This window comes from Heliconius melpomene, chromosome 14, assembly GCF_056956725.1.
Source record: "Heliconius melpomene rosina isolate 202511_hmr_F chromosome 14, ASM5695672v1, whole genome shotgun sequence".
NCBI lineage: Eukaryota > Metazoa > Arthropoda > Insecta > Lepidoptera > Nymphalidae > Heliconius > Heliconius melpomene.
In genome coordinates this window covers 5,030,665-5,057,040 of record NC_140402.1, presented here as the reverse complement: position 1 = coordinate 5,057,040, position 26,376 = coordinate 5,030,665, and the positions used below count along the sequence as shown (strand labels likewise).

General features: G+C 32.3%; 2 protein-coding genes across 2 annotated transcripts in view; one reads left to right on the top strand and one right to left on the bottom strand.

Moving 5' to 3' along the window:
• LOC146532078 (thrombospondin type-1 domain-containing protein 4-like) overlaps nt 1-586 on the top strand; it is a 72,834-nt gene extending 72,248 nt beyond the window's left edge. Inside the window, exon 17 of the mRNA XM_085197044.1 lies at nt 64-586. Within this exon, the coding sequence (XP_085053170.1) occupies nt 64-164 (101 nt within the window). The 3' untranslated portion in view covers nt 165-586. The remainder of the gene's footprint in view (nt 1-63) is intronic.
• Nucleotides 587-878: 292 nt separating this feature from the next.
• The window catches only part of LOC146532077 (ADAMTS-like protein 4), a 106,147-nt gene continuing 80,649 nt past the window's right edge, over nt 879-26,376 (bottom strand). Inside the window, exons 8-17 of the mRNA XM_085197338.1 lie at nt 8,469-8,652; nt 7,296-7,456; nt 6,631-7,170; nt 6,260-6,529; nt 6,047-6,188; nt 5,657-5,832; nt 5,063-5,249; nt 3,522-3,599; nt 3,047-3,164; nt 879-2,464 (exon numbers count right to left, since the gene is read on the bottom strand). Coding sequence (XP_085053464.1) covers nt 3,058-3,164; nt 3,522-3,599; nt 5,063-5,249; nt 5,657-5,832; nt 6,047-6,188; nt 6,260-6,529; nt 6,631-7,170; nt 7,296-7,456; nt 8,469-8,652 — 1,845 coding nt within the window. The 3' untranslated portion in view covers nt 879-2,464; nt 3,047-3,057. The remainder of the gene's footprint in view (nt 2,465-3,046; nt 3,165-3,521; nt 3,600-5,062; nt 5,250-5,656; nt 5,833-6,046; nt 6,189-6,259; nt 6,530-6,630; nt 7,171-7,295; nt 7,457-8,468; nt 8,653-26,376) is intronic.

The following is a 26,376-nucleotide window of genomic DNA, read 5'->3' as shown; positions in this document are numbered from 1 at the left end:
TCCTCCCGAATACAGATTAAACTTAAACCACATAAATAATAATAATATTTTTTTTATTTCTAGACTGCGAAGACAAACTACCAAACTGTTCACTCGCGGTGCAAGCGAGACTCTGTCACTACAAATATTATATTCAGAATTGTTGCGATTCCTGCAAAGTGTGAACTTACGATAAAAAACCTTATCGAGCAAAAAAAATCGATTCGATCACTCGATTAATGCATTTTACGAATATAATCGATTAGCATTTGTTTTTTTTTAAATAAGTAAATAATAAACGCTTTCCGAGCCAATAAATAAATATGCAGCTTTTTGTAAATTTAAGTAATTAAATCATCTTAAAAAAAAAAGAAAAGATAAAGATATAAATAATCTCCAATGTGTGACTCCATAATAAAATACTAAGTTAATAAAAAAAGTATAAAAAAATATTTAATCGCAATTATGCTTACATGATACTGTGTGATATTTAATTATTTCTTTATATTGTATTTGTAATATTAAGAATTTTTAGACTAATTATATTTAATGATTTAATCTATGCAATATTTTGTACTGAGAATGTAAATAAAATATGTTTAAATTATATGGAAATGTTATTTACCAAATTCTGTCAAATTTTCCTCGTATGTGTTATACCCACTTTGCGTGATGAGTGGCGTAACTCAACGCCGTACTTTGATTTGTTACCAAAGCGAGGGAAAAAAATATATAAAATATATAATTTCCCTGATGGGGATAAATGAACCCACAACCGTTGCGTTTACAACCGCACTTCTGTGCCCCATACATACTTAAATATGTAAATAATAGGAATAAAATCTTAAAATAAACTACTCGTGAAAATAAAAAAAAAGGAATAAATAAAACTAAAACAATCAGTGTTTAAAGCTTATTATTTTTGTACGTTGTTATACGCGATATTAATACAGACAGAAGTTGTTACTTTAGTAGAATTAAAGACAATTTTTAAATAATTGTGATGGTACAGTACAGTAGTAAGTTATGTATTTATTTTATCTATTATAAATACTTACAGCCGGTAAATAAATGCGCTATACATAATATAGAAGATATTTACATAAAATAGATAATTTAAAATAACGTCACATAAGGAAAGAGAAATACTTGTTTAGGAAACGTATATAAATTTTTATTGTAGCGGGATTTTAACCTTAAAAATTCAAACCCTAGGTGGGTTCATCTAACTATGTTTTGTATGAATCTATTAAAAAATGTTTACTTAGTAAGTAATGGGTAGTTTATATGTTATTTAGTTAATTCTTATAATCAGAGAATTATTATATAAGTCTCGACTGGATCTAGTTGAACAAAAATGAACTTAATCTGTTTTAAGAAATTTAACAAAATTAAATATTTTTTTTAATTTTTTGGTCTAAAATAATGCATTTAAATATAAATAATAATGAATTTCTTCATCCATCCATCCATTCATCAGCCTTTCAACGTCCACTGCTGGACATAGGCCTCCCCTAATTCTCGCCACTCCGTCCGGTCCTGCGCCCTTTGAATCCAGCGGATTCCCGTTGTCTTCTTAAGGTCATCGGTCCACCTGGTTTCAATTTCTTCATAACACGTGTTATAAGACCAATCCACGTATTATCAAAGTCAAATAGCTACAAACAAATTGATATTCAAATAACATAAGCTATTAAATTAAAGTCGAAGCTAGGCCTAGGTGATGTTTTAATAGCTAACTGGCATTGAATATAGTACAGCGATCGTAAATCTCGGTGTGACGTTACCTTAAATACCTATTTCAACATTTAGAGTCAATAAATAATGAACACAGTAATGTTTCCAAGCTATCATTGGAAACATAATTTTTTAAATATATTTTTTATAAAGGAATACTATAAAATCTAAAACTAGATATTCTATAGTGACTAATCTATGAAACAGTTTTCAATGGTTAACTAACTATTCTTATATTATAATACATTTTTTGTTGAATCTCTAATGTTAATTACGATTTTAATTTCTTTAAGTATATGAAGGCAATATTATGGTGCATAAGTAATTTAATATATGTGATTTTATATATTGAAATATTTTTGTTTGTTTGTTTTTTTAATATTTTCAAAAGCTATGACTTGGTAGAGTGGTAGATGTTTTTTTAAAAAATAAGATTTTTTTCCTTTAAAAACTCACCCGCACTGGAGATCACAAACTATTCCTAACTTAAAGAAATACAAATGAACGACATTCAATTTTGAAGGAGAAGTTTTAAAACATTGAAAAATTTTAATTTTAATATAATGTTAATTTTACATTGAATAAAATAAATTTAATTATTCTTAATATAGAGAAGACTAAAAATGGAGAAGTAAATCCAATATAATTTCTTAATATTAGACCATGCATAATATGTTCTCATATTTTCACTATTTTGTCCATTTGTATCACAATACTATGAGTCAAAAATTTCTTCCTCTAAATGTACCTGAAATTTTAAAAGTTGCATTATTGACTTATTATTAAAATAATTGATTTTAAATAATGATTTTGTATTTGATTATAATTGAGATAACTTAATTGAAACTAAAAGTACCTATATTATTTCTGCTGGTGGACCCGAACGCGGCTACGCCCGCTTGAACTATACGAATATTTATTATATATATCTATGAAATTATTTTCAGTTTTCAATACAGAGATGCGTTAAGCAAGCTCATTTTGGGTGACGTTTTCTAAGAACAAACTTTGCAAATCGTTGCTTAGCAACGGTCGCATAGCGACGGTTGTTATTAACATGGTGGAATAAATTGCATGTCAAATTAATAAGTATTTTAATATATTGGTATATATCGAAAATATTACAAATATGAGAAAAAAAAAAGTATCCTATGTTCATCCCGAGACCCTCAAGTATCTCTATGTGAATATTTTATCACAATTAAATTAGCGGTTTGGCCCTGATTGCGTAAAAGACAGACAAACAGACAGACAGAGTTACTTTCGAATTTATAATACAGGTATGAATAAAAATATAGCATAATCAATTGAAAAATGTTATAAATCTCACCATCGAAATGTTTACCGTCCGTGGCAAGAGTGGCAGCAGTTGTCGCCGTAGTAATGATAGTGGCAGAGGCGCGCCTGCACCGCCAGAGCGCAGTTGCTCAGCTTGTCTTCGCACAAACCTGTACAATTGTACATATATATTTTTTCAGCTTCACTCTATATTTCCTTGAGACGGATTCGAACACGTAACCTGTCGCATTTATAGTAGCACGCTTGTGCCCCTACACCATGAAGGCCTCATTTACTTATTACTGAATTCAATCAATAAAAGAAAAGTAAAGAGATTAAACTTTTAATTTAAAATTAACAAAAAGAATTAAATAAAATAATAATACTACGAGTACTAGTTAATAATTATATTTTTTCTTGCTTAATAATATACTATTCGTTGAAAGTAAAAGAAAAAATTTATATTTATTTTAATAATGAGAATTTTATATGAATAAATACATAAGAAGAAAGAAAATAAAACTTACCATTCCCATTGGTAAATGTACGCTGCCTAACGGTTTGTATATCGTGGTTCTGGTGTCGAGTGACTCGCTGCTGCGGATCTAAATTAAAGGAGTTCAACGAATATTATTTATAATTCTTTTTCAGCTTCACGCTATATCCCGCATATAGCAGGATAGATGGAGGAAACTAGTGTTAAAACACTCCGTTCCCCACTTTACGTTGTATGAGGCGGAACATCATGTATTATTTCCTCGAGTGAGTATCGAACCTCGACTGGCTTCTTCTATATTTACTGCTATAGTTTTTTTGGTAAATGTACGCTGCCTAACGGTTTGTATATCGTGGTTCTGGTGTCGAGTGACTCGCTGCTGCGGATCTAAATTAAGGGAATTCAACGAATATTATTTCTAATTATTTTTCAGCTTCACGCTATATCCCGCATATAGCAGGATAGATGGAGGAAACTAGTGTTAAAACACTCCGTTCCCCACTTTACGTTGGATGAGGCGGAACATAATGTATTATTTCCTCGTGTGGGTATCGAACCTCGACTAGCCTCTTCTCTATTTACTGATATAGTTTTTTTGTCTACAATATAGTTTTTCTATCTATCTATATCTATTTTCTATATTAACAGAAATTTATAAAATGTCAAACAATTTAACAATACATTTTTGCAGTACCTAATACAAATTCTGAATTTGTGATTTTAAATAAGCACTTCCTATTTTTCTCTTCTATATTCTCCTAAATGTCTCTCAAAAATTATATGCCTAGCCTTATATGTCTCTCAAAAAGTGCATCTATCTTTAAATGGTTGGCCATGCCTAAATATGCTCTCGTATAGCTTTTTGAGACATTTTTAGTGAATAGTGTCAAGAGTCTCGTAATCATTTCAATAGCATTTCCTAAAATTAATTTGTGAAAATTGAAATATGCAGTATTCAAGTTGAAATTAAATTTCCTGTTAAAAATTTTAAAAGTTTATCTTTTCGCAGTCGCATTTTGGGAGCAAAATGTAAAATAAGAACGAATGTTTTAAACATCGACGTTGCGTTGTTTTGGAAGTAATAGAAAAAAGTTCTAACTTTCACGTGAACACACTGTATAAGGCAAGCTGTGAGAATTAATAACTGCAAAAAAATTATAATTATATTTATATTTTCTAGATACCGAGAAATTAATAGATACCTAGAATTCCATAAAAGCGAATATAATTAAGAGCTACGAGATACAGTTAGAATAAGTAACCTTGTCCTATTTAATACATTCAAGGTAACAACGTTAACTTTAAGTCGAGGTTTTACAATATTACTATAATTTTTGGTACGTTTGCTGAAATTATGGTAATATTATGAAAATGAAAGTGTTTGTTTATTATCTATATTAAGATCTCATTAAATTTATCTATGGACGTTATTGATATAACATTAAATTACATTTAAATGATAATTTTGGAAAAAAATATACTGTTCTTCTATCTTATTAGCTTAAAATAATTTTACAGCTTAAAATTCATCGAATGACCAAACTTTTTACACAAAAACAAACACACACTTACCAGCAGAAACACTAACAGGTGGTTTAACAGGCTTCGAGGTACATCTGGCGGGCACGCAGGACTTCCTGGCGGAGGGCCGCACCCCCGCGCACTCGGCGTCACGCGCGGCTCCCCCCGCTGCCTCCGCGCCGCCGCGCGCGCACCATACTGTGCGCTTTTGGATGCCCGCCTCGCAGGGTCCAGAGCACTAGGGTAGGGTTGGGGATGATGTTATGTTTATTGGAGATATAACAAAATCTTTTATAAAAAAAAATCATTGATGACGAATAAACAAGGACTAGATGTTGATAAAGAGATAGAGAAAAATAAGAAGAAAGAGATTGGATTGGAACACGTTTTCCCTACACTTTTAATTGAGAACCTACCTAAGGAAGGCTTAAAAAGAAATACAATTTATTTATATTGCATAAACTTTGTCCTGGCAATAAAAAATACATCCAATTTTATGCAGTCGTTCGGAAGTTGTGCGTACATATATTTCAAAGATTCATGGAAATGAATCTTTGATCTATATGTGTAGATGGAAATCTACACATATAGATAGAGAAAGAATAGCAATTGCAATAAACTTAATTATGAGTTAAGTTTACTCACTTCACTCCAGTCACTCAGGTACCACGAAGGTGCACAGGTTCCACCACAATCTCTTTCAGATTCCGGCTTAGGAGTTGCACATGATGCATCGCGTAAACGTCTTCCATTACCTCCGATGCAAATGACTCCTCGAATTTGACGACCCCCACAGTTTGTGGAACATGGCGACCACTCACCTGTTGTTATATTTTTAAAGTAATACCTTGTTTATGATAATATATTTTATTTAAAGGCATCATTTTTTTAAGAAAAAAAATCTCAGAACAGAAACTTCAGAACTTTTCAATGCTAAATATTACTTGAATAATACAATCATTTGTCTCGACGTTCAACAATTTTCATTAGTTACATTACATTAACAAATTGTCAAAAAAATATTTTTAACTATACCGGTAAACCATTGCGCATCACATTGTTTCTTTGGTGAACAAGCTTGGGACGAGTGAGGCGCGCGGTGAGCGGCACATCCGTTGATGTCCGTACATCGGACCCCACGAGATTGTATACCACCTCCCACACACCATCCCACACACTATAAAATAAAAATAATTTAATTGACATAGCCCTATATTAATTGGGACAGATGAGAAAAACCATCTTTACCTGGGACCATTCTGTATACAACCATCCTCCAGCAGCACTGTAACTATATTTTGCTTCTTGAATAGGACTAATTTCGTTGTCCGATACATTAGAAGCGAGCGATAGTACTGGTCCTTCTCGGAAAGCGTCGATGTGGTCGTTAGGTCGTACTTGACGTCGAGAATCAAGACGCGGAGAGTTGTCGGTCGATTGGCGAGTGCCATCACAGTTGGGTATCTCACAAATTTCTTTACTTGGTGGCATAGGAAGAGGACATTTTTGGTCACTTATCTGAAAATTAAACCAAAACAAGAAAATTAAATAATTTACACAGATTTTTTTTTATAAATACAAAAAATATAATTTGTTTTTACTAATGAGAGATTGCTAACCTTAGTGATACCTCGAGCATGATCCTGTACACATCCCACTATTCTTGTTCGATGAGCCGGGCCGCAAACAGGACACGGTCCCCATGCGGCCGCTCTCCAACGTGGTGGACATGGAGACACTCCACATCTCCTCCGACGAGATGGAGGAGGAGCCCCAGAACAATGTGCCAGAGATATCTCACGATCTTCTTTACCATCGACTTCAACACACTTAAACTTTCCAATCTGAAGTCCTCCTCCACAAGTCCTCGAACATTGTGTATATGACAAAATCTTCCACATAAATTTCCTATCTCCAATCACATTGCTCTCCTGGTATTGACTTTCTCCGGAATTAAAATCTGGTTGCTTCGACAGTGAAGGTCCAGATTTGTCCAATGCTCGTGTATGCGATTCAGCGTTATGATGTCTATGATGTCTTTGGATTTGATGATGTTCTACAACACTACTCGCAGTTGGAATATCATTACTAGGCTCATCTGGCAATGAATCCGTAAGGTATTCGTATTTTATGTTCGGATTTGGTTGCGTATAGAGGATCTGTAAATTTTCTCTATTTAAATATCAATAAGAAAAACATGGTTTTGGTACCAAAAAAAGGAAGTAGTAATATTATAATTGTCTTCATAAATATTTATCATAAGGAATTACAGTTAGTGCGTTACCATTATGTCGACAGGTTCATGAATGGGTCCCATTGCAAATATTGTATCGAGTCCGGCTGATCGAGTGTATATGAACCGAGCACCAACTGCCTCGTAGGTGCCTGGAGCGCTTACCGCGAATTCACCATTAACAATATAGGATCCATTTGAAACTCTGAGTGCTAAAACAATTTAACAATAATAATATTAATCAATATTTAATTGTTAGAAATTCTAACTGAAATATTTCATATTTGTGAAGCACATTCACATATTACTTAAGATATCAAAATAGATCTCAATGTTTACGGAACAGCCAGCAAATTGGTAACCTCAAGTATTTGCAGTGCGTCATGCAAATAATTACTTGCCAATTGTAACGGCGGCTATCTCCATTTATCTCACAGTTTGCAGCGTAGGCGCTTCTATTGGAACGTTTTGCCAGTACCCAGCACGCCTGCAATTTCTATAAATCGATTCGACATCGATCTTTGCACCGGCGCGGCGTGCTCTTCATCTCTCTATTAAAATCTCGACTGACCCAGTATTCGAGGACCAAATAACTCCAATAAAAATTGATAACTATTGGTTGGTACTATTGTGACCGAAAGCTTTATTTACGGCCTTGGACCCAGAGCAGATGCTCATTGCTAATTTAGTACTAAGTATATATACAATTGAACTGGTATGACCGAGTTCAATCAAAGCTACGTCGACTATATGAAATTATTTCTTTAAATTTGACCTAATTTATAACGATTTTCTTCATTAACTTGTAATGACCCATTGAAATATTTCAACATGAATATCGTGAACTATATTTAAGGAGCAGCCGTTTGTTACCTGCACACCTGGTTGTAAGGACATTATCATTTCCATCTACGTACTTAGATACATATTTGAGATAGCAAGTTTAGCGGAGGTTGTGTGTTTATTTAATTTGAAAACAAAAGGTATTAAAGACAGAAATATTGATTAAAATTTATGATTGTCTGATAACCTCTTGGTCTTATGCAATGTACGAGTATATACATTGTAAAGATACTCCATTCGGAATTAACCTCGCGCTTTATCTCGACATCAGGGGGAGGAAAATGGAAATATTTAATTTCCTTGAGTGAGAATTGAACCTTTCGCGTTTACACGTTGTGCCACTGCTGGCCTCTATTCCTCTACAACGTGTGCAATTCATACCTATATAGTTTTCGCTGGAGACAATTTCGGAGACGTTCAGTCTACAAGCGCCGCGTGGAACACTTGTCACGTAAGAATAGCCCAGCGGCAGACGAGGTCGCGAAAACAGGCCCGACACGAGGCGCCGGCCACAGTGCAGGTCGCGGGCGGCGGTGGACGCCAGCACGTCCTCACGCCCCACCACCTGGGAAAAGATATTAATTATTAGTTAATTAATAATAGATATTTTTACAGGACAGTCGTGGTGCAGGGAGCAGAAGAGTGAGACTGTAAGACGTGACGGGTTGTGGGTTAGGATCCCATATAAAGAAGGGAAATATTTTCATTTTCTTTCTCTTCGTTCTGGTAACGCGTGGCGTTGAGTTCCGCTACTCAACACTTAATATGTATTGACATTAGGTTTCCTCTGCCTACCCTGCTGTGAGGGATAGAGCGTGAAGCTGATTATTATAAAAGATTTCCGTCAGATATATCCTATTAGATTATACGATATGGTCATTCTCATACGATATTCTACGTCTAAGAGTTTCAGGGTAGGGATTATCACGTCGCCATATTACACGGGTGTCGAGGGCCCGCCGGCTTCGCTCGGTATTTATAATTGTAGAGTATTATGGATTTTAATTTGTTTCGAGATTTCTAAATATGGTAAAATAATATTATTTAATTTGAATAACGTACGTAACGTATTTTAGTTTAATAAAAGTAGGATTATATTTTCATTGAAAATCATAAGCTTCCATTGAAATCCAATGAAATCACTAAACTTCTCTAGAAAAACGATAATGAACAAATATTTTGAAAAAGATATTTAATAAATATGAATTAAGTAAAAAAAGCACAATAACTTTATTGTCGTCATAATAATAAGAATTTCTCATATAGCGGATTTAAAATCAATTCTTTGCATATTAATTGTAATATTTTGTACTATGTAAATATGATGTGAGAAATATACATACATATATTCCGATAACACAACAGGGTGACCGGACTCTATTAATTGAAATTTTACTACCGGAGTGTGGCTAATTGACCATTTAAAATTCAATAAAATCGATACAATCAATTAATTAATGTATTTATTCAATTACAAAATAATAAAAGATTGTCAGTATAAAGAGACTTGTGAAGAATCGAAATTAGCATTTACATGTAGTGTTTTTTCAGCTTCACGCAGTATCCCGCACACAGCTTGTAGGCAATGGGAACCTTAAGACACTTCGTTCCCCATTTTCCGCAGAATTCTGGGGGCTGGAATGTTATGAACGGGATAGTGGTTTCTATCGTTGCGTAGCGCAAAAGACAATATTTTTGAGGCAGCGAAAAAGATTTTTTTTTTAAATAATTAAATATGAAGTGATAATTAATAATTAAAAATCTAATATCTTGTGTTATCAGACACACATCATTATGTTTAACAATCGTAAAAAAAAAAAAAATCGCAAACATATATTATTTATTATTTGGTCGCTACATGTTGAGTTTTACCACTCAACACGTGATGCCTCAAAAAATTCACCGGAAAGTGAAGAATGAAGTGTCTTAACACTAAATTGAAGGTTCCCTCTGCCTACCATGATATATGCGGGATACAGCGTGAAGTTAATTTTTTTAAATATTTTCACAACGAAATATAATATAAAAAAACAAAACGAATTAAGAAAATCGAATCGGTCACAGGTCTATCGAATTAGAACTCTTTGGGCGATCGTCGATTGAAACATAATATTGACAGGCGCGGCGAATGCTTACAGACCATGGCACCGGTGCTCTTGAGCACTGCAATTTAGAGCAATGATTCTTGGTGCGTTCGCTTCGCTTCGCCTGAATCAATACTTGAATACGTCTCATACGATAAGTACAATTACATAACAATAATTTATATTTTCACTTTTTATTTGCAGAGCAGAGAGTACAATGACTTTTGTTTTTTATTTAAAGCCAGTTAATGTTGTCAGTTCTATTCCTACTCGATGAAGTTAAATATTTAATTTCATAAATATTAATATTAACAATATTTTAAGTCTAAATTCTATATCTATATAGACAAAACTGCAACGACTTTTTGCACAGACGTCACTTACATGAATCCTTTAATATTTGATCTTTTTATTAATTAGCATTCCACTCCCCAATCTCATTAAGAGAAATGTTTCTCGTTGAATTTTGTATTAAAATTGCGTCTTTTTATAGTTTACCTAACAAATTCCACACTACACATCTATACTTCTATACTAATCTATACTAATATAATAAAGCGGAAGAGTTTGTTTGTTTGTTTGTTTGTTTGTTTGAACGCTAAGATCTCTGGATCTACTGGATCGATTTATTTTGTTTTTGTTTTGTATGAAAGCTACCTTCTTCAGAAGTGCTATAGGCTATATAATATTACATTACACATATATACTAATAAATTAAAATACTTTCTAATTTGACATGCAATTTATTGTGCCATGTTAATAACAACCGTCGTCGCTACGCGACCGCGTTCGTTACCGCGTCATTTTGATATTCATCCTTATGAAAATAAATATAATAGTCACTTTTAGCATTTCATCTAGATTGAAATTATATTTCTATAGAAATTATATTCTTATATTTCAAGCAGGCGTAGCCGCGTCCGGGTCCGCTAGACTATACTTAATATAATAAAGCGGAAGAGTTTGTTTGTTTGTTTGTTTGTTTGTTTGTTTGAACGCTAAGATCTCTGGATCTACTGGATCGATTTACTTTGTTTTTGTTTTGTATGAAAGCTGCATTCTTCAGAAGTGCTATAGGCTATATAATATTACATTACACATATATACTAATAAATTAAAATACTTTCTAATTTGACATGCAATTTATTCTGCCATGTTAATAACAACCGTCGTCGCTACGCGACCGCGTTCGTTACCGCGTCATTTTGATATTCATCCTTATGAAAATAAATATAATAGTCACTTTTAGCATTTCATCTAGATTGAAATTATATTTCTATAGAAATTATATTCTTATATTTCAAGCAGGCGTAGCCGCGTCCGGGTCCGCTAGTAATATAATAAAGCGGAAGAGTTTGTTTGTTTGTTTGTTTGAACGCTAAGATCTCTGGATCTACTGGATCGATTTACTATGTTTTTGTTTTATATGAAAGCTGCATTCTTCAGAAGTGCTATAGGCTATATAATATTACATTACACATATGTACTAATAAATTAAAATACTTTCTAATTTGACATGCAATTTATTCTGCCATGTTAATAACAACCGTCGTTGCTAAGCACCGATTTGCAAAGTTTCTTTGTTGTTTTAAGAAAACGTCACCCAAAATGAACTTATATGGTATTGATATTCATCCTTATAAAAATAAATATATTATATAATATTTAATAAATATTCTTATAGTTCAAGCAGGCGTAGCCGCGTCCGGGTCCACTAGTGTAAACATAAACAATAACACTATTTTCTTTAATATTAGGTTAGAAACTCACATGACAATAAGAGCTCTGGCTTTAAAACCATTTAAAGAAACTCTTTAAAGATGCATATGGCGATGCTTACATCATTTCGTAACATACGTTGTGCTTGACATTAATGCGTGTAGAACATTAGTTGATAGTAATGTCAGTTTTACGAGTTGAATGCGAGATAACGAGGTTCAAATCTACTTTGGATTGAAATACTACCTATAAGTGCGAAAGAATCGTTCGTTCGTTTAAGTTACCTAAGAAATCAGTGTAATTTAGTATATTTGTATAGAAATATATGTTAAGAAGATATTAATAATATTGACTATTAAGCTAGAACAACATCTCGTATTAATCACTTATAAGTAAAAACTATTGGAAGTTATATTTATATTTTCAATAAATTTTAATTAATTTTAAAAAAATAATAGTTAATTTTGATAATATATTATTCGTGTTAACTTCAAGTAATTTATACCAAAATTCTAAGCTTTACAATTTAGATATAATATAACCTACGAAATACAAACAATGGCCCAAGCAATTGTCCAAAAAAATACCATTTTTTTTAGATTACCTCGAGATGGCCGTGATATGGAGAGGCTCATTTAACCCTTTTCGTTTCACAGATGAGCTTTACTGATAGACGTACCAATTCGGGCCATGGCATCGTAAAAGGACTTAAGTAATACGAAAAAACGGTAGCAACAAGAATGTTAAACATTTAGATCGATCGGTTCACTAAAAGAAAGGTTGGAATTAAGTGTTATATCGAAACCAGTATTAATGAATCGAAAGCATTTATATTAACATCCGGGAGAGCTACGCCCCCGTAGGAACCCACTCGGTGTCCAATTTTACCCAAATTCTTCTAGTAGTTAAATGGTTAAAATATGACACCTGTCAGATGATTTGATAATGTCGTTTAGACACTAGAGGACCAATAAAATGTCTCATATAGTTTAAGTAGGTTCCATAGCCTCCATAATGATTCACTAAATGTTGTTTTTATGAATTAATAGTGTTTAGTAATATGATAAAGTAATTATAATATGAAAACACGTTTATTTTATTGGGCTGTTAAATATTATGTTATGGAGATTGACTTAATTTTAAATTATGATATTTCTAGTGTTGCATGTATTGGAAATACATTTTTATATATTTTTATTAGGACGGAATTATGTACTAAGTATTTCGTATGGGAAACAAGTAGTTTAGTATAAGAAAAATTTTTTCCACGAAGAATTAGCAAACTGTAATTTTTATATGGTGCAGAATCAGCTGGTCTTATAGCACCTTTTTTTTTTCAACTATGTAAACAGGATAGCTAGATGGAGACACTCCACTCCCCACTTTTCAGCGAATTCTGATGGTATTGTGTGTTGAGTAGCGGAACTCAAGGCTGCGCTTTTGCCTGGAGACCAGAGAAAATATTCAATATTTTATTTCCTCATGCTTGTGATACTGCCCCACATCTGTCCTCAATGTCTTTATTATTTGGAATTGTTTGTCGTTTTTGGTAGAGCTGAAAACGGGCAAGGCCGAAACGTTTAGGGTATGCAATTTAGTGCACATATAGCTGAGAAGACAATGTCTTATTAAACCAAATACAATTTTACTGTCTAAATACGAAATAAAGATATTTTAGTCGTCCTTGCAAAACCGCGTACAAGTTAAAACAATAGAGAAACATATTATAAATTAGACGAGGTTTCATTTATTAATGTAACTAGACCAGTCGTTGACTTCCCATTATCATACGCGATGAGGTTCACTCGGTAGGATTTATAAATTTATTACTATGACGGTGGCTCGGGAGCAATTCAAGTCTGGTTCCAGTGTTACGGAGCTTGAAATATTTAGCAATACATCAAATTGTTTGAGAGAATCGCTCTCGCTTGGTTTGTGTTTGTTTAATTATACGTAGGATATTTCTGGGACTTTATGCCTTTTTCATCTTCACACTATATCCTGAATAAAGAAGGCAGAAGAAACCTTAGTGGTAAGACACTCCGTTCTCCACTTTCCAGCGAATGTTCGTGGCATCGCGTGTTGAGAGAACTCAACGTCGCGCTTTTAACTTGGTATCAGAGCGAAGAAATGTAAAAGGTCAATAAATAATAATTTAATCCCCCGAGTGGGAATTGAACCCAAAACCGTCGAGTTATAGTCACACGCTTGTGCCCCTAAGCCTCGACCTCTCGTTTCATTGCTTTATATTCGTTGGGAACCGATTTAAATAGGATTGATTTAATAGTTTCTATACAAAATCTAGGTATAGCTGATTACGAACGACGAGACAATGGGACGTTTTCGATAGTGAAATAAAATTTATGAAGCCTAATATCCAGATTGTATACACAATCGAATCAGATAAGTAACATTTTAAATTAGCCATAAAGAATTGCCTTCAAATAAAACAAAAATGAGGCCGGTTCTGCCTCAGGGGCACAAATGTGTGACTGTAACCGAGGTTGTAAGTTCAATCTCCATTCGAAGAAATGAAATATTTATTTAAATTTATATTTTCATTTCTTTGCTCTAGTGTCGGGGCAAAACGGCGTTGAGTTCCGCATAATGCCTACAAAATTTGGTGGAAAGTGGGGAATAGCATGTCATAACATTAGGTTCCCTCTGCCTATATTGCTGTATGCGGGATAGAGCGTGAAGGTGATTTTTTTTAAAACAAAAGTGATCAGAATGACAAAGACAGTGTAAACAGTGTACAAAACAGGCAACTGGGTCGCATCGTATTTATCATGCCACACAATATTACTCATTGAAATTGTGTAAATATGCGAAGTATAATAATATGAATAATTATGCAATATGTGCATATGCCAGATATATGAAAATTTAACGCTTACAAAATAATTACAATTTTAAATACCTACCTATGTTTTTTGCCAGAATTAAGAACAACTGTTCTATATTTATCTTATAGGTATTCAGAAAAATATGAATTCTATCAAGAAAAAAACTTTTCTGTACATTTTTTATTTCTATTTAATAGCAATGAATATCACGTCAGCCTAAATTTTATGTTCTTTTCCCAGATTTAGGGTGTTCTACGCATATAGCGGGAAAGGTAGAGGGAACCTAGTGTTAAGATACTCCCAACTTCCCGTAGAATTATCGAGGCACGAGGCGGAATTATGTTGACCGGTGAAACTCAACACCGCGCTATTGTATTTAATACCAACGAAGAAATAAAAATATTAATAAATAATAATTCATTCCCCTGAATGGGACTCGAATCCACAACCATCCCGATACATTCCTCCATTTACTTGTGACCCTGTACCACAATGACCACTAACATTTACATTTCATTTAACACCATTAACTAAATATTAAATTAAATCTCATAACATAAAAAAAAATGTTTTGTTATACCCATAACATAATACTAGACGTAATTAGCACTTGTTAAGCAAACGAAGAATCGTGTGTAATAAATTGAAAGCTCGCGCACGTAATTACGTGTTGTGCGCTCAAACAAATCTGTCCATTGAGATGGCGCCAACACGCTTCATTAAATATAAACATGGTGAAAAATATTATTAAAACAAAAGATTTTTTTTTTAAAAACAAAAGACATATGGCTAATAAAATAAAACGCTTTATAACCGCTACGTTCACGATAACATTGATTTCCTGGTACTAAATGTGAGCTAACAGTTTCAATGCCAGAATTTACGATCGGCAAATGGGGCGACGCGTAAATGCTCTAGAGGCTCTATGAATAGATTTTTTTCTTTTTTTTTACAGCAGGGTAGGTTAGGGAAGCTAGTGTTAAGACACTCCGGTATTCATTTTACGCTGAATTCTGGAGAAATTGTGTGTTGAATCAGGAACACAATTTTGCCTCGACACCAGAGCGGAGTAATGAAAATTCAAAAAGAAAAAAAGAATCTTACAAAAAAAATTTCGCAAAGTAAATAATTTACAAGTCACTATCGAAATAAACGAAACACTAATGTCTTGTGGTCAACGTGCGATATCTATTTATCAAACATTACAATGAGTACTTGACCCAATTGAAAAAAAAATCATAATTTAGTGTTGTCAAACTTCCCAATCAACACTACGAGTAGGTGCCCGAATGATTCGAAATTGAATGTCTAGACATCATCATTATTATACTGTGATTTACACGTATACGACGATTATTATTTATATTCCTGTCCTGGAATGGAAAATGGAACTAGGTTAAATGATACTTAACTGAAAGCTACAAAAGCTATAAAACTTAAACTTGATTTTCGTAGTTAACTGTTTTGATACTTTAGCTTAATAGCTTTCCAGGTTAATTACTATCCCGATATAGTTACACTAAATGCGAGCTAGATTTTAATCTTTTGAAGTGTATTTTATTAGTAAACAGAAATTGACTGAAGTAATGAATTACTTGTATTGTTGGGGAACTTGCAACTATTGAGTTTTTATAATTTTGGTGTCCTGCACCACAAAACCCTTATGTACTTTTATAAAATTGATAAATTTACATTATTAATAGTCTTCATTTTGGCGCAATGACAGTGATGAGTTAAATTCCCATTCGGAGAAGTTATTTATTTTCAAATTCCTAACTTTGTAAATACAGCGCAGTTTTTAGCTGCCTGTCGAAGTTTCCAAAATTGTATAGGATATGAGGAATGTGGCGTACCTACTAATTAATATAAGTTTACTTTGCCCATCCTGTTATAAATGAAAAAAATGTAAAGCATTTTTTCTTTGTATTTAAGTAATAAATGTTCGTTACATATAACTTACCCATAACAAGTTAATCCATACTTATATTATAAATTCGAAAGTAACTCTGTCTGTCTATCTGTCTGTCTGTCTTTTACGCAATCAGGGCCAAACCACTAATTCAATTGTGATAAAATACTCATATAGAGATACTTGAGGGTCTCGGGATGAACATAGGTGCGAACATAGGAAACCGTCGCTAAACGACCGTTGCTAAGCAACGATTTGCAAAGTTTGTTGTTAATAAACGTCACCCAAAATGAGCTTGCTTAACGTATCTCTCTATTGAAAACTGAAACTAATTTCATAAATATATTTAATAAATACTCGTACAGTTCAAGCGGGCGTAGCCGCTTTCGGGTCCACTAGTAAAATATAAACTGAAATTCTTCAAAGTATCTGTATAATGTAATAAAAACTGTCATTAAAATTAATTTAAATAAAAAATTTGCTCTTAAAAAATATTTTAATGATGTAACATACATGTTAGAGTGTACTTACCGTTGCGACGAGTGCTAGCAACGTTGCTGCGACGTACGCCATACTTTGAAGCTCACTTATCTATTTTTCACTTCTTATACTAGACAAATAACTATTTGTCAATAAAGAATAGTTCGTTCAAATATATTATCTTTTATCTAAAATTAATTGGAAAATCATATAATTGTACTAAAATCTAATTTTAGCGGAATTAGTGATGAATCCCTATTATATTTACTTATTTTTACATTTTTATATTTCGTGTTTATTTTAGTATTTTTTATTTTTTAGTTTTGTGCTTAGAAATATGACATTTTTTATTTTCAACGCCAAATCTTCAATGCATACGAGTGATATAGAGAGATCTACAAACATAATGTCCGATAACACACCGACATTGGCTGATAAGAGTTTCATTATATACCGCTTACTATATTTAACTAATTTTGCATATTATTGTCATTTATTGTTACATTTTCAATACTTTGAGCTATTTAATCTTTATTATTATTGTATATTACAATTTAACAATTTTTTATAAATATATATTTTTATTTAACTTTTTTTATCACACTCTGTCATCTCACACATAGCAGGGTAGGCAGAGGGAACCTAATATTAAGATACTCCGTTCCCCATTTGACTTGGTTTATTAATAAGATTATTATTAAATTATATTAAAAATCATAAAATATCTTTTACCTGTCACTAATATTATAACCTTGCATATATTTGACGGTATGTAATAAAAGATAATAGTTTAGTGGAAATGGTCGGAACACTTAGAACTTTAGTGAGATTGCGATTGAAGATAACCTCTATGTATAAGTCGAACAAATATAATATATAATTATATATATTAAGATATATTTTATAATATTGTTGACAAATTACTATTTAGGTTAAATATTGAAATTTGACAAGTATGTTATTGGACTCTTTAAAATTCCAAGAATGCAATACTGATATCATTCGCAAATATTTAGCGGTATTTACGCTGGTGCCGCCTCGGGTATAGTTACATGGTAAATATTAGGTATCTACATATTAATATGGGTAATATTTACATTTGTATTTTTTTTATTTGATTTAAATAAAGTAATAAATGATTTATATTTTTAAAAGCTCTTTTTTCTGGTTAGTGTTTTTTAGTAAAAATCTTAGCATTGGGTTCTCTGGTAGTTATAGTATATGTTTTTTTTTTAGCTTCGCGCTGTTTCCACCACACAGCAGGGTAGGCAGAGAGAACCTAGTATTAAAACACTCCGTTCCCCACTTTGTTGTCCCCACACGTCTCTATTATCTTGATAAAATATAAAAATGCCATCAAAATGTACGTGACGTAGAGACGTGTCAAATAATGTTTACGACAGTGATTCAAATGACGCAATAGCAATAATGTCATCGAAGGCAACCGGCAGGAAATGGTTTTCATTTACTATTTTTATAAAACCATCCTCCAAGTTTGCAAGGTTTCCAAGGTTCATTTTAATTTATAAGAGTTTAAATCCAAGTTTATATTTGAGGAGCCTCTTTAAATTCGCAAATTTGCTTTACTTTCGCAGTTCCTCTCTCTTTACTTGATTTAAAATGGTCCTTACGCCGCCTTAGAAATACGTTCCAGAAATTGATATTATTTATAATATTATAATTGAATGAATTTAATGATAATTAAAGATAGGTCGAAATTTCTTAATAGGTTTTTTAAAAAATTCGCTTTTCCCTTGCATCTACTTCTGTCGCGTATAAATTACCTATAAACTAATTTCCGTTCAGTGTGTTCGTACGTATTCCTAAGAAAAATATGCAAAAGTATAATTTAGAACAACAATAATTTATATATATGTTAATAATTTATATTTAGGATGTGTTAAAAACCAATTAAAAAAATATATGAAAAAACTCATAAAAGTTGCACTTCTTCGCGACGACAGATGAAAGAGAGCTTGGCCTAAATAAACCTAATTAAAAATAGCAAACCCTACGACACTTCTATTTGTGACATAATTGTTACAATTTTAACAGCTCGTTTGAGATGACAAAGAATTTTAAAGAAACAAAGAAGCTATAATCATATTATGAGATATATAGTTAATACTTAGAAAATTTAATATGCCAATTTTTTAGTTGTAAATTTAAATTGGTGTTGATGAATTTTTAATAATAAAAGGAGTCCTAATTTGGTTAGGTTAAGTTAGGTTGACTTCTGATTATTATAAAAAAAAATAAAAATTAAAAATATATGCAGAGGGAAAGTAGTGTTAAAACTCTATGTTTCCCACTTTCCGCTGCGTAATTTGAGTGACACCTCGACACCAGGGCGACGAAATGCAAATATGAACTGAAATTATTATGTCAGTTTTTAATTAATCTATACCGAAATTGAAATCTGACATTCTTTAAATTTCTTTAATATTTAAAATTATAATAATGTTTAATATAATAGGATAATAAGTAAGCAGTTATATATTATGTAACGCCATTTAAACTAACTACAACCAAAAGACGTCTATCAATTCATTTAGCTAACCACATATTTAAGGCGAACTCAAATTTCGCATTAATTATTTAGAAATTTAAAGATTATTTTAACATTTCTACTGTCTTCAATATCATCAATAGCTCTAAAAAGATATTTTTAAATCTAACCACCGCAATATATATGTTTAATACATTAGATAAGTTTGTTTTTGCTTTGAATTGTACCATCAAAAGCTGTCATAATTAATCAAATATATATCTCTGCAGCTACAAATAAACACTTGTTTACTGCTGGTACGGTTTTAACAGTATTTTTAAACACATGCAAATAGTTTAGGCCGTAAACCATCTCTATGTCAGTTAAAATTTTGTCAAGGGCAAGTCGTATATAAAGTAAACTATAATATAAAAATAACTTTTAATACTCTCTGTAATACATATTGATTTTAAATTTATTAAGGAACTAGTATGTAACATGCGTCATAGGTTTCGATAGCGAAATACTGTAGGCGATGTGCGCTAGTGCGTATCGTAGTCAATTTTCTCTGCATTTATTTATCAAACCATTAATCGTATTAAAAGAATTATGAAGGAAAGTGAAGCGGTAAGAGAAGTAGAGGGAGACCTCGGTTGACCTTTGAAAACACAAAGAAACTGGAGGAAGGTCACGTAAAAATAATGGGGATACCTCGGGGGGCATGTATGAAGAGGTTGATGATAGTGGACGAGGCAAAAGAAGTATGCTGAGACCCTAGCGTTTGGCGCTCCAATCCAAAATTATCTGAGAATATTATTATAAATATAAGTGAGATACATTAGAAAAACAATATTTAAATACAATTAAGACATATTCCTTTAAAAATAATAATATATTTCACCTTTAGGTGAAGACGAATATAAATTCATTCCTACATTAATTTTTCATGTACAATCTGTTTTATTATATAAACAAAATCATAAAAAAAAATTAAGAATATTCTATGTTAGTTTTACAAAGGGCTTCAAACAAACAATTTAATTAGTAGCAATTTGTGAGTATTTGTTTAAAAAATCAACATCGTGAATGACGACGTTGAATGAGACTGGAATTTGGCGGAAGTCCAACACCGATTGTACTCTCCCATAAAAAAACCAATTCTAATACTGGTACAGTGGTTTTAAAAATTAATAAATCAGTAAACATTCGCCGTTAAAATGTTCACAGGATTAAGACAGCTCGGTTTTGATGTGGTTTTTGTAAGCTGTCTAGCGAGCTATAAAATTATTATGAAATTTTTGTGGTGCCATTTTCAGCACCACTTAAATGAAAGTGTTATTTTTACAACGACTTTACGAGTTGTTTTACGAAAATGTCTCTTGATGTCTTTTCCTTTTATTGTATTTGTACATGTCATCTAAAACCAATAGTTAATAAAGATTTTTTTGACTTTTATAGTGTGAGTTATTTCTTTTTTTTTTCAGCTTTAGAGACAGAGACTTCCCACTGTCCGCCAATTTCTCTTTGCCTCGACACCAGAGCTAAGAAATGCAAATATTAGATATTTCATTTCCCCAATTGGGAATCGAATCCACAACCTGTCACATGCTCGTGCCCATACACCACGAGTTAGTGTAAAATGAATGAATTTAATAATTTCTTTGTATCGTCCATTCACAATAAGCAACTTGTATATTTTTCTCACTAAACAACCGGTTCGATCGTCTTAATTGCCGTTTCCTGAACGAGATACAGTATTTAATGGGTGTGGTCTAGCACCAATTACTACTATATTTATATGAAAAGAACATAAATCGGCGCGCCTATCAAATTTTGGCTGTCGATAGATAATTTGGCAAGAGATTTATTAGTTTGTTAGTGTTGAAATGACAATAAGTTATTATTTGTTATATATGTGTGTAATAATTATGTTTCGATTCGTATCAGATATATTTATTTTTAATAATTTATAGTTATTTTATGTTTTTTTTTTAATTTTTTAAATATTCTCGTACGTTTAGTATAATTTGGGATAGGTAAAGAGAACACATGGACGGTAATTTGAAGTTAATGGATGTTAAACTATTCTAGACTCGTGTGGATATTTTAGAACCAGTATTATATTATATGGTGGAAGTCAAATATTTGCTTTGTTTTCTTTGATTTTAATTTCCATTTCACCATTAACTGGTAAAGTACTGCAGCAGGTACAGCAGTATCTACCAGAGAAACTAAATTTTTTACAGATCTGGATTACCAATATCCAGAAGAGAAAGTGTCGCTTAAGATATCAGCTCATTTAAAGGACTGATATGGTCGTTATCTGAGACTTACGTAGATTACACTCGAACGTGTAAAAATTATAACATGAATATGAATCAGGGAGTTTAATACTGGACTGGAATAAAAAAAAACTTGTCAGCATCCTATATCTTTAAGTTAGCATTAAATATCAGATTACAATCTGAAACGAATACGTTACCAGTGTATCCTTTTCCTTACCTAGGGGGCTATAGGGGGCCTATAGGGGCACCTATGTTACGTCCCTATATCCTTATAGTGATCTCTATAAATCTCTCCGGTTTCTCTTATAAATAAAGTTTTTTTTTAAGAAAGAAGAAACTTATCTACTATTTTATGTTCAAATATTACATAAATACACAAAAATATTATAAAATAATAACAATAAAGTTACAGGCGTGAAAATTTAACACACGATGTGGCTTTTAAGATAAGGTATTTGTGAATTCTTCGCTAATGAGTTAGCACCTCGGAATTCGTACTGTTTGTTTAGTATATGCATATAAGCGTAAAAATGTTTCGCGGATTCGTTGCGGTACGATTTGGTTACAAGAAAAATAGTATTTCGTCGAACAAGGCTAATGCCCCCCAGGCCCCCTGAGTAATGACTGCTTTTACTATTACTTTAAATAAACATTTGAACTCGGCTATCGGTAAACCTATCGGAACTAAGAGTCGATGAACTTTAATGTATAAATTTACAATAATTTAAATTATCTATTTGCTATGCCACCATGGCAGAAATTTCACAAGTTAATAAAGGAAAAATGTAAACGAACAAATGCCTTGTCAGGTTTTGTCTCGTGTTAACGTTTGATTTTTATATGTGGAATTAGTAACTTATTAAAAAAAACTACAGCATTTTAAAGAATTCTCAAAGTGCGTGGAAAAAAAATGATTTTGGATTGGACTTGCCAAAATCGGGATGTCTGGCTATGCTGAATGTAAACCAAGTGGGCAGAGAAAACCTAGAGTTAAAACACTCGGTTCCCCATTTTTTGCTGAATTTTGGAGAAATAGTGTGTTGAGTGGCGAAACTAAACGCCGCGCTATGCCTCAACATAAATATTCAGATATTAAATATTTCATTTCCTCGAATGGAAATCGCACCCACAAGCGCCTACCGTTACGCTCTGTGGCCCTGCGCCACGACTGGCCTCATCAAGTGTAAATATGCTAAGCTATAAATATTATTAATAATTTAACAATATAATAAACCGGTCGCTAAAATACTCATATAAAATTATGACAGCCATGATACCATGGCATGCAGAAGCAGCAAAATTGACACAAGGAGATAAAATTCGGTCCCTTTTCCATTAATTTAGGGCAAGCAAACTGTTTTGCTAGTTACCTATCCAAAGATAGCGTACCTCAGGTAGTAGATAGGTACCTTAGGTACCTTTGCAATATTTAATATATTTTGTAATTGGCCCATTTTATCTCACTATCTCTATATGTGTTGTAATTTCAATTTGGAGATATCTCGCACTATCTTGTTTTAATCACTATGTTTGTTTTGGAGAGGCAGCGTTTATAAATAAATACGTTTATAATCAAAATATACTGTAAGATTTGGATTATTAAATTGCTGTAAATGAAATTAAAAATGGCAATCTTGTAAATGAAATCAAATCAGCTTCACGCTGTATCCCGCACACAGCAGGGTAGGCAGAGGGGACCTAGTGTTAGGACACTCCGTTCCCCGCTTTGATTAATTGAGGCCAGTCCTGGCATAGAGGCACAAGCATACGATAGTAAGCGCGACAGGTTGTGGATTCAATTTCCACTCGTAACGAGGCGAAGCGCGGCGCTGAGTTACGCCATTTAACACGGCATTATCATTTAATTCGGCGGAAAGTGGGAAACAAAAGTGACTTAACGGTTTCCCAGGCTAAAAAATATTAATACAAATACGTACTATTCTATAATATTTAAATTTAAAAACGATAATGCTCTAATTTTATTCATTTCTATATGAACAAAAAATAATAAGGTATATTATAATTATGTAATATTATAGTAAACAATATATAAATATATATGTAACTTTGAATTAAATGGAACCTACATATATTAGAAATAACAGCTGTCAAAATAACATGAGGTTTTTGTTTAATTGTACTTTTGTGTCATAAAATGGTGTCAATGTCACGTTTCATGTTATGTTTATTTGTGATTACATTTACATGATTAATTAATATTGATAGTATCAATTACATTTAAAGTTATATTCAAATGGAATTTCGTCTACAGATCTTTTAAAAATGTAAGATTTCTTTTAAAAGTGGGGATCGGAGTGTGTTAACACTAGGTTCCCTCTGTCTACGCTGTGTGCGGGATACAGCGTGAAGCTGATTTGATTTGATCTTTTACAGATATAAAAGAAGAGTTTGGGTACGTTTCCTCGTGTAACCTAGTTAAATGCAGTTGATGATAACAGAAAGAGATAGATAAGAAGATAAAAGACTTACCTCCACTGACATTGAGGTCCAAACGACCTTGGGTGCTTATAGTTAAAAATTCTTAGCATTCATTGGCTATTACGAATTCCGTAAAAATCTTTCTATTTTGTGTGATTTTTAAATAATTATTATAAAATTGTGTTTTTTCTTTTTATCTACAGGTAAACACATTCTGTTCCACCTAATTAAAATATATATAATTCTATTGATAAGTATTTAATTTTTTTAATTATTTGTTTATGCATATAAAAGGCAGAAAAATATTTTACAAAGCGAATTAAATTGGAACTATTGCCGTTATATAGACAATATTCTTTACTATATACATGTTTATTTTTTAATCTTGTTTACTAAGATAAGAATCATAGTTATGTTCCGCCATATAAAATAATAAAACTCTACCATTATCTCTATTCTTATCCTAGAAAATAAACGTAAAATATAGTTGCCATTATATATATGTTAAGAGCTGAAAACGAATGTTTGACAATATATTTTAACGCTAAATAAAAAATGGCACACATTATAAAAAGAGTGATTTACAGTTAAGAAGTTGTAAATTATATAATATTTTCACGGGACATTTTCAAACGATGTCTGTCGTCTTAAAGAGATTCTCTTAACAAATGTTTAAAGTAAAAATAAAAATTTGATAGCTATTTAATCTTCATTACTCACGTAGTGTAGAAACACAATGTCACAAAATTCTTAGTATATAACAAGAATTTACATAATAATCAATTCTTGTAAAATATTTTTCAAGAGCTGAAATGCTGACATGTTGTTATTATAATGTTTTTTTGAGTATTCGACGATTTTTCTTTTTTTTTTGTACGTATTGGCAATTGTTTTGAACGTGTTTAGTGTCATATTTCCTTACGTGTTTGACAGCGTGCTAATTTGTTAAGTCTGTTCGAGTTTTATTTGCTTGTTATTTATTATTTTTTTCAATGTCTTTACGTTTAGATGGTATGTAATTTGATAGTTTATTAACATATGTAATAATAAAATTTTGTTAAAATATAAATAATTCTAAATGGAAATTTTAAAAATATTAATTTTGCAAAAAATATATATTTTTCACGAAATATTCTTGTATAATTAGAAAAAAAAAATTTTACGTCGATTTCACAGATAATTTACATGAACACTTCACATAGGCTGTACAAAGTAAGATCAATGCACTAATTCAATATGGTCGATCGAGTTTGACAGTTTGGCATTTTCGCGCCTTTTCCCGGAGCGCGTAAAAACCCGTGGTGGCGCGCCCGCGCTCTCAGCGTGGACTGTGAGCGGCACATCTCGCTACCTTACGATTTACGAGCGTGACGCGTGACGCGGACGCGGATACGGGGTACGTCACGTGTTCTTTTTCATTTTAATAACAATTCTATATTAAACTTAAGGATAGTCTAGAAACAACTGAATAAAATGTTTTTTTTTTTGGTAAATTACGAAGTCCACCATTTAACAAGCAATGTATCGAAGATTCGGTGGTAAGTAGGGAATAGAGGTTCCCTCTGTTTGCCCAGCTGTATGCGGAATATAGTGTGACTGTAAAATATATTATATTCTAAAAGTCTTATCAATTATATTCAAGTTAATAGATCTTCAATCCCGCCCGATTCCCGAGGAAATGAAATAGTTAATATTTTAATTATTTTGCTCTGGTTTCTAGATAAATCGCGGCGTTGAGTTTCGCCCCTTAACACGCAACGCTTCAAGAATTCATCGGAGAGTGGGAAGCAGAGTGTCGTAACACTAGGCTCTTTCAGCCTACCCTGCTACATGCGGGATACAGCGTGAAGCGTGCTAAATATTAGAAATTAAAATATATATAATTTCAGTATTGCAATCTTATCATTATCTTAAGATTACACGATGTAATAGTTATGAAAGACATTTGAATCTTGATAATGATATCTAGAACATGCAATATCGATTTCTTCTTAATTACACGCAGAGCTCTCCCGTTAAGGAGAAGCACTCCAACAATA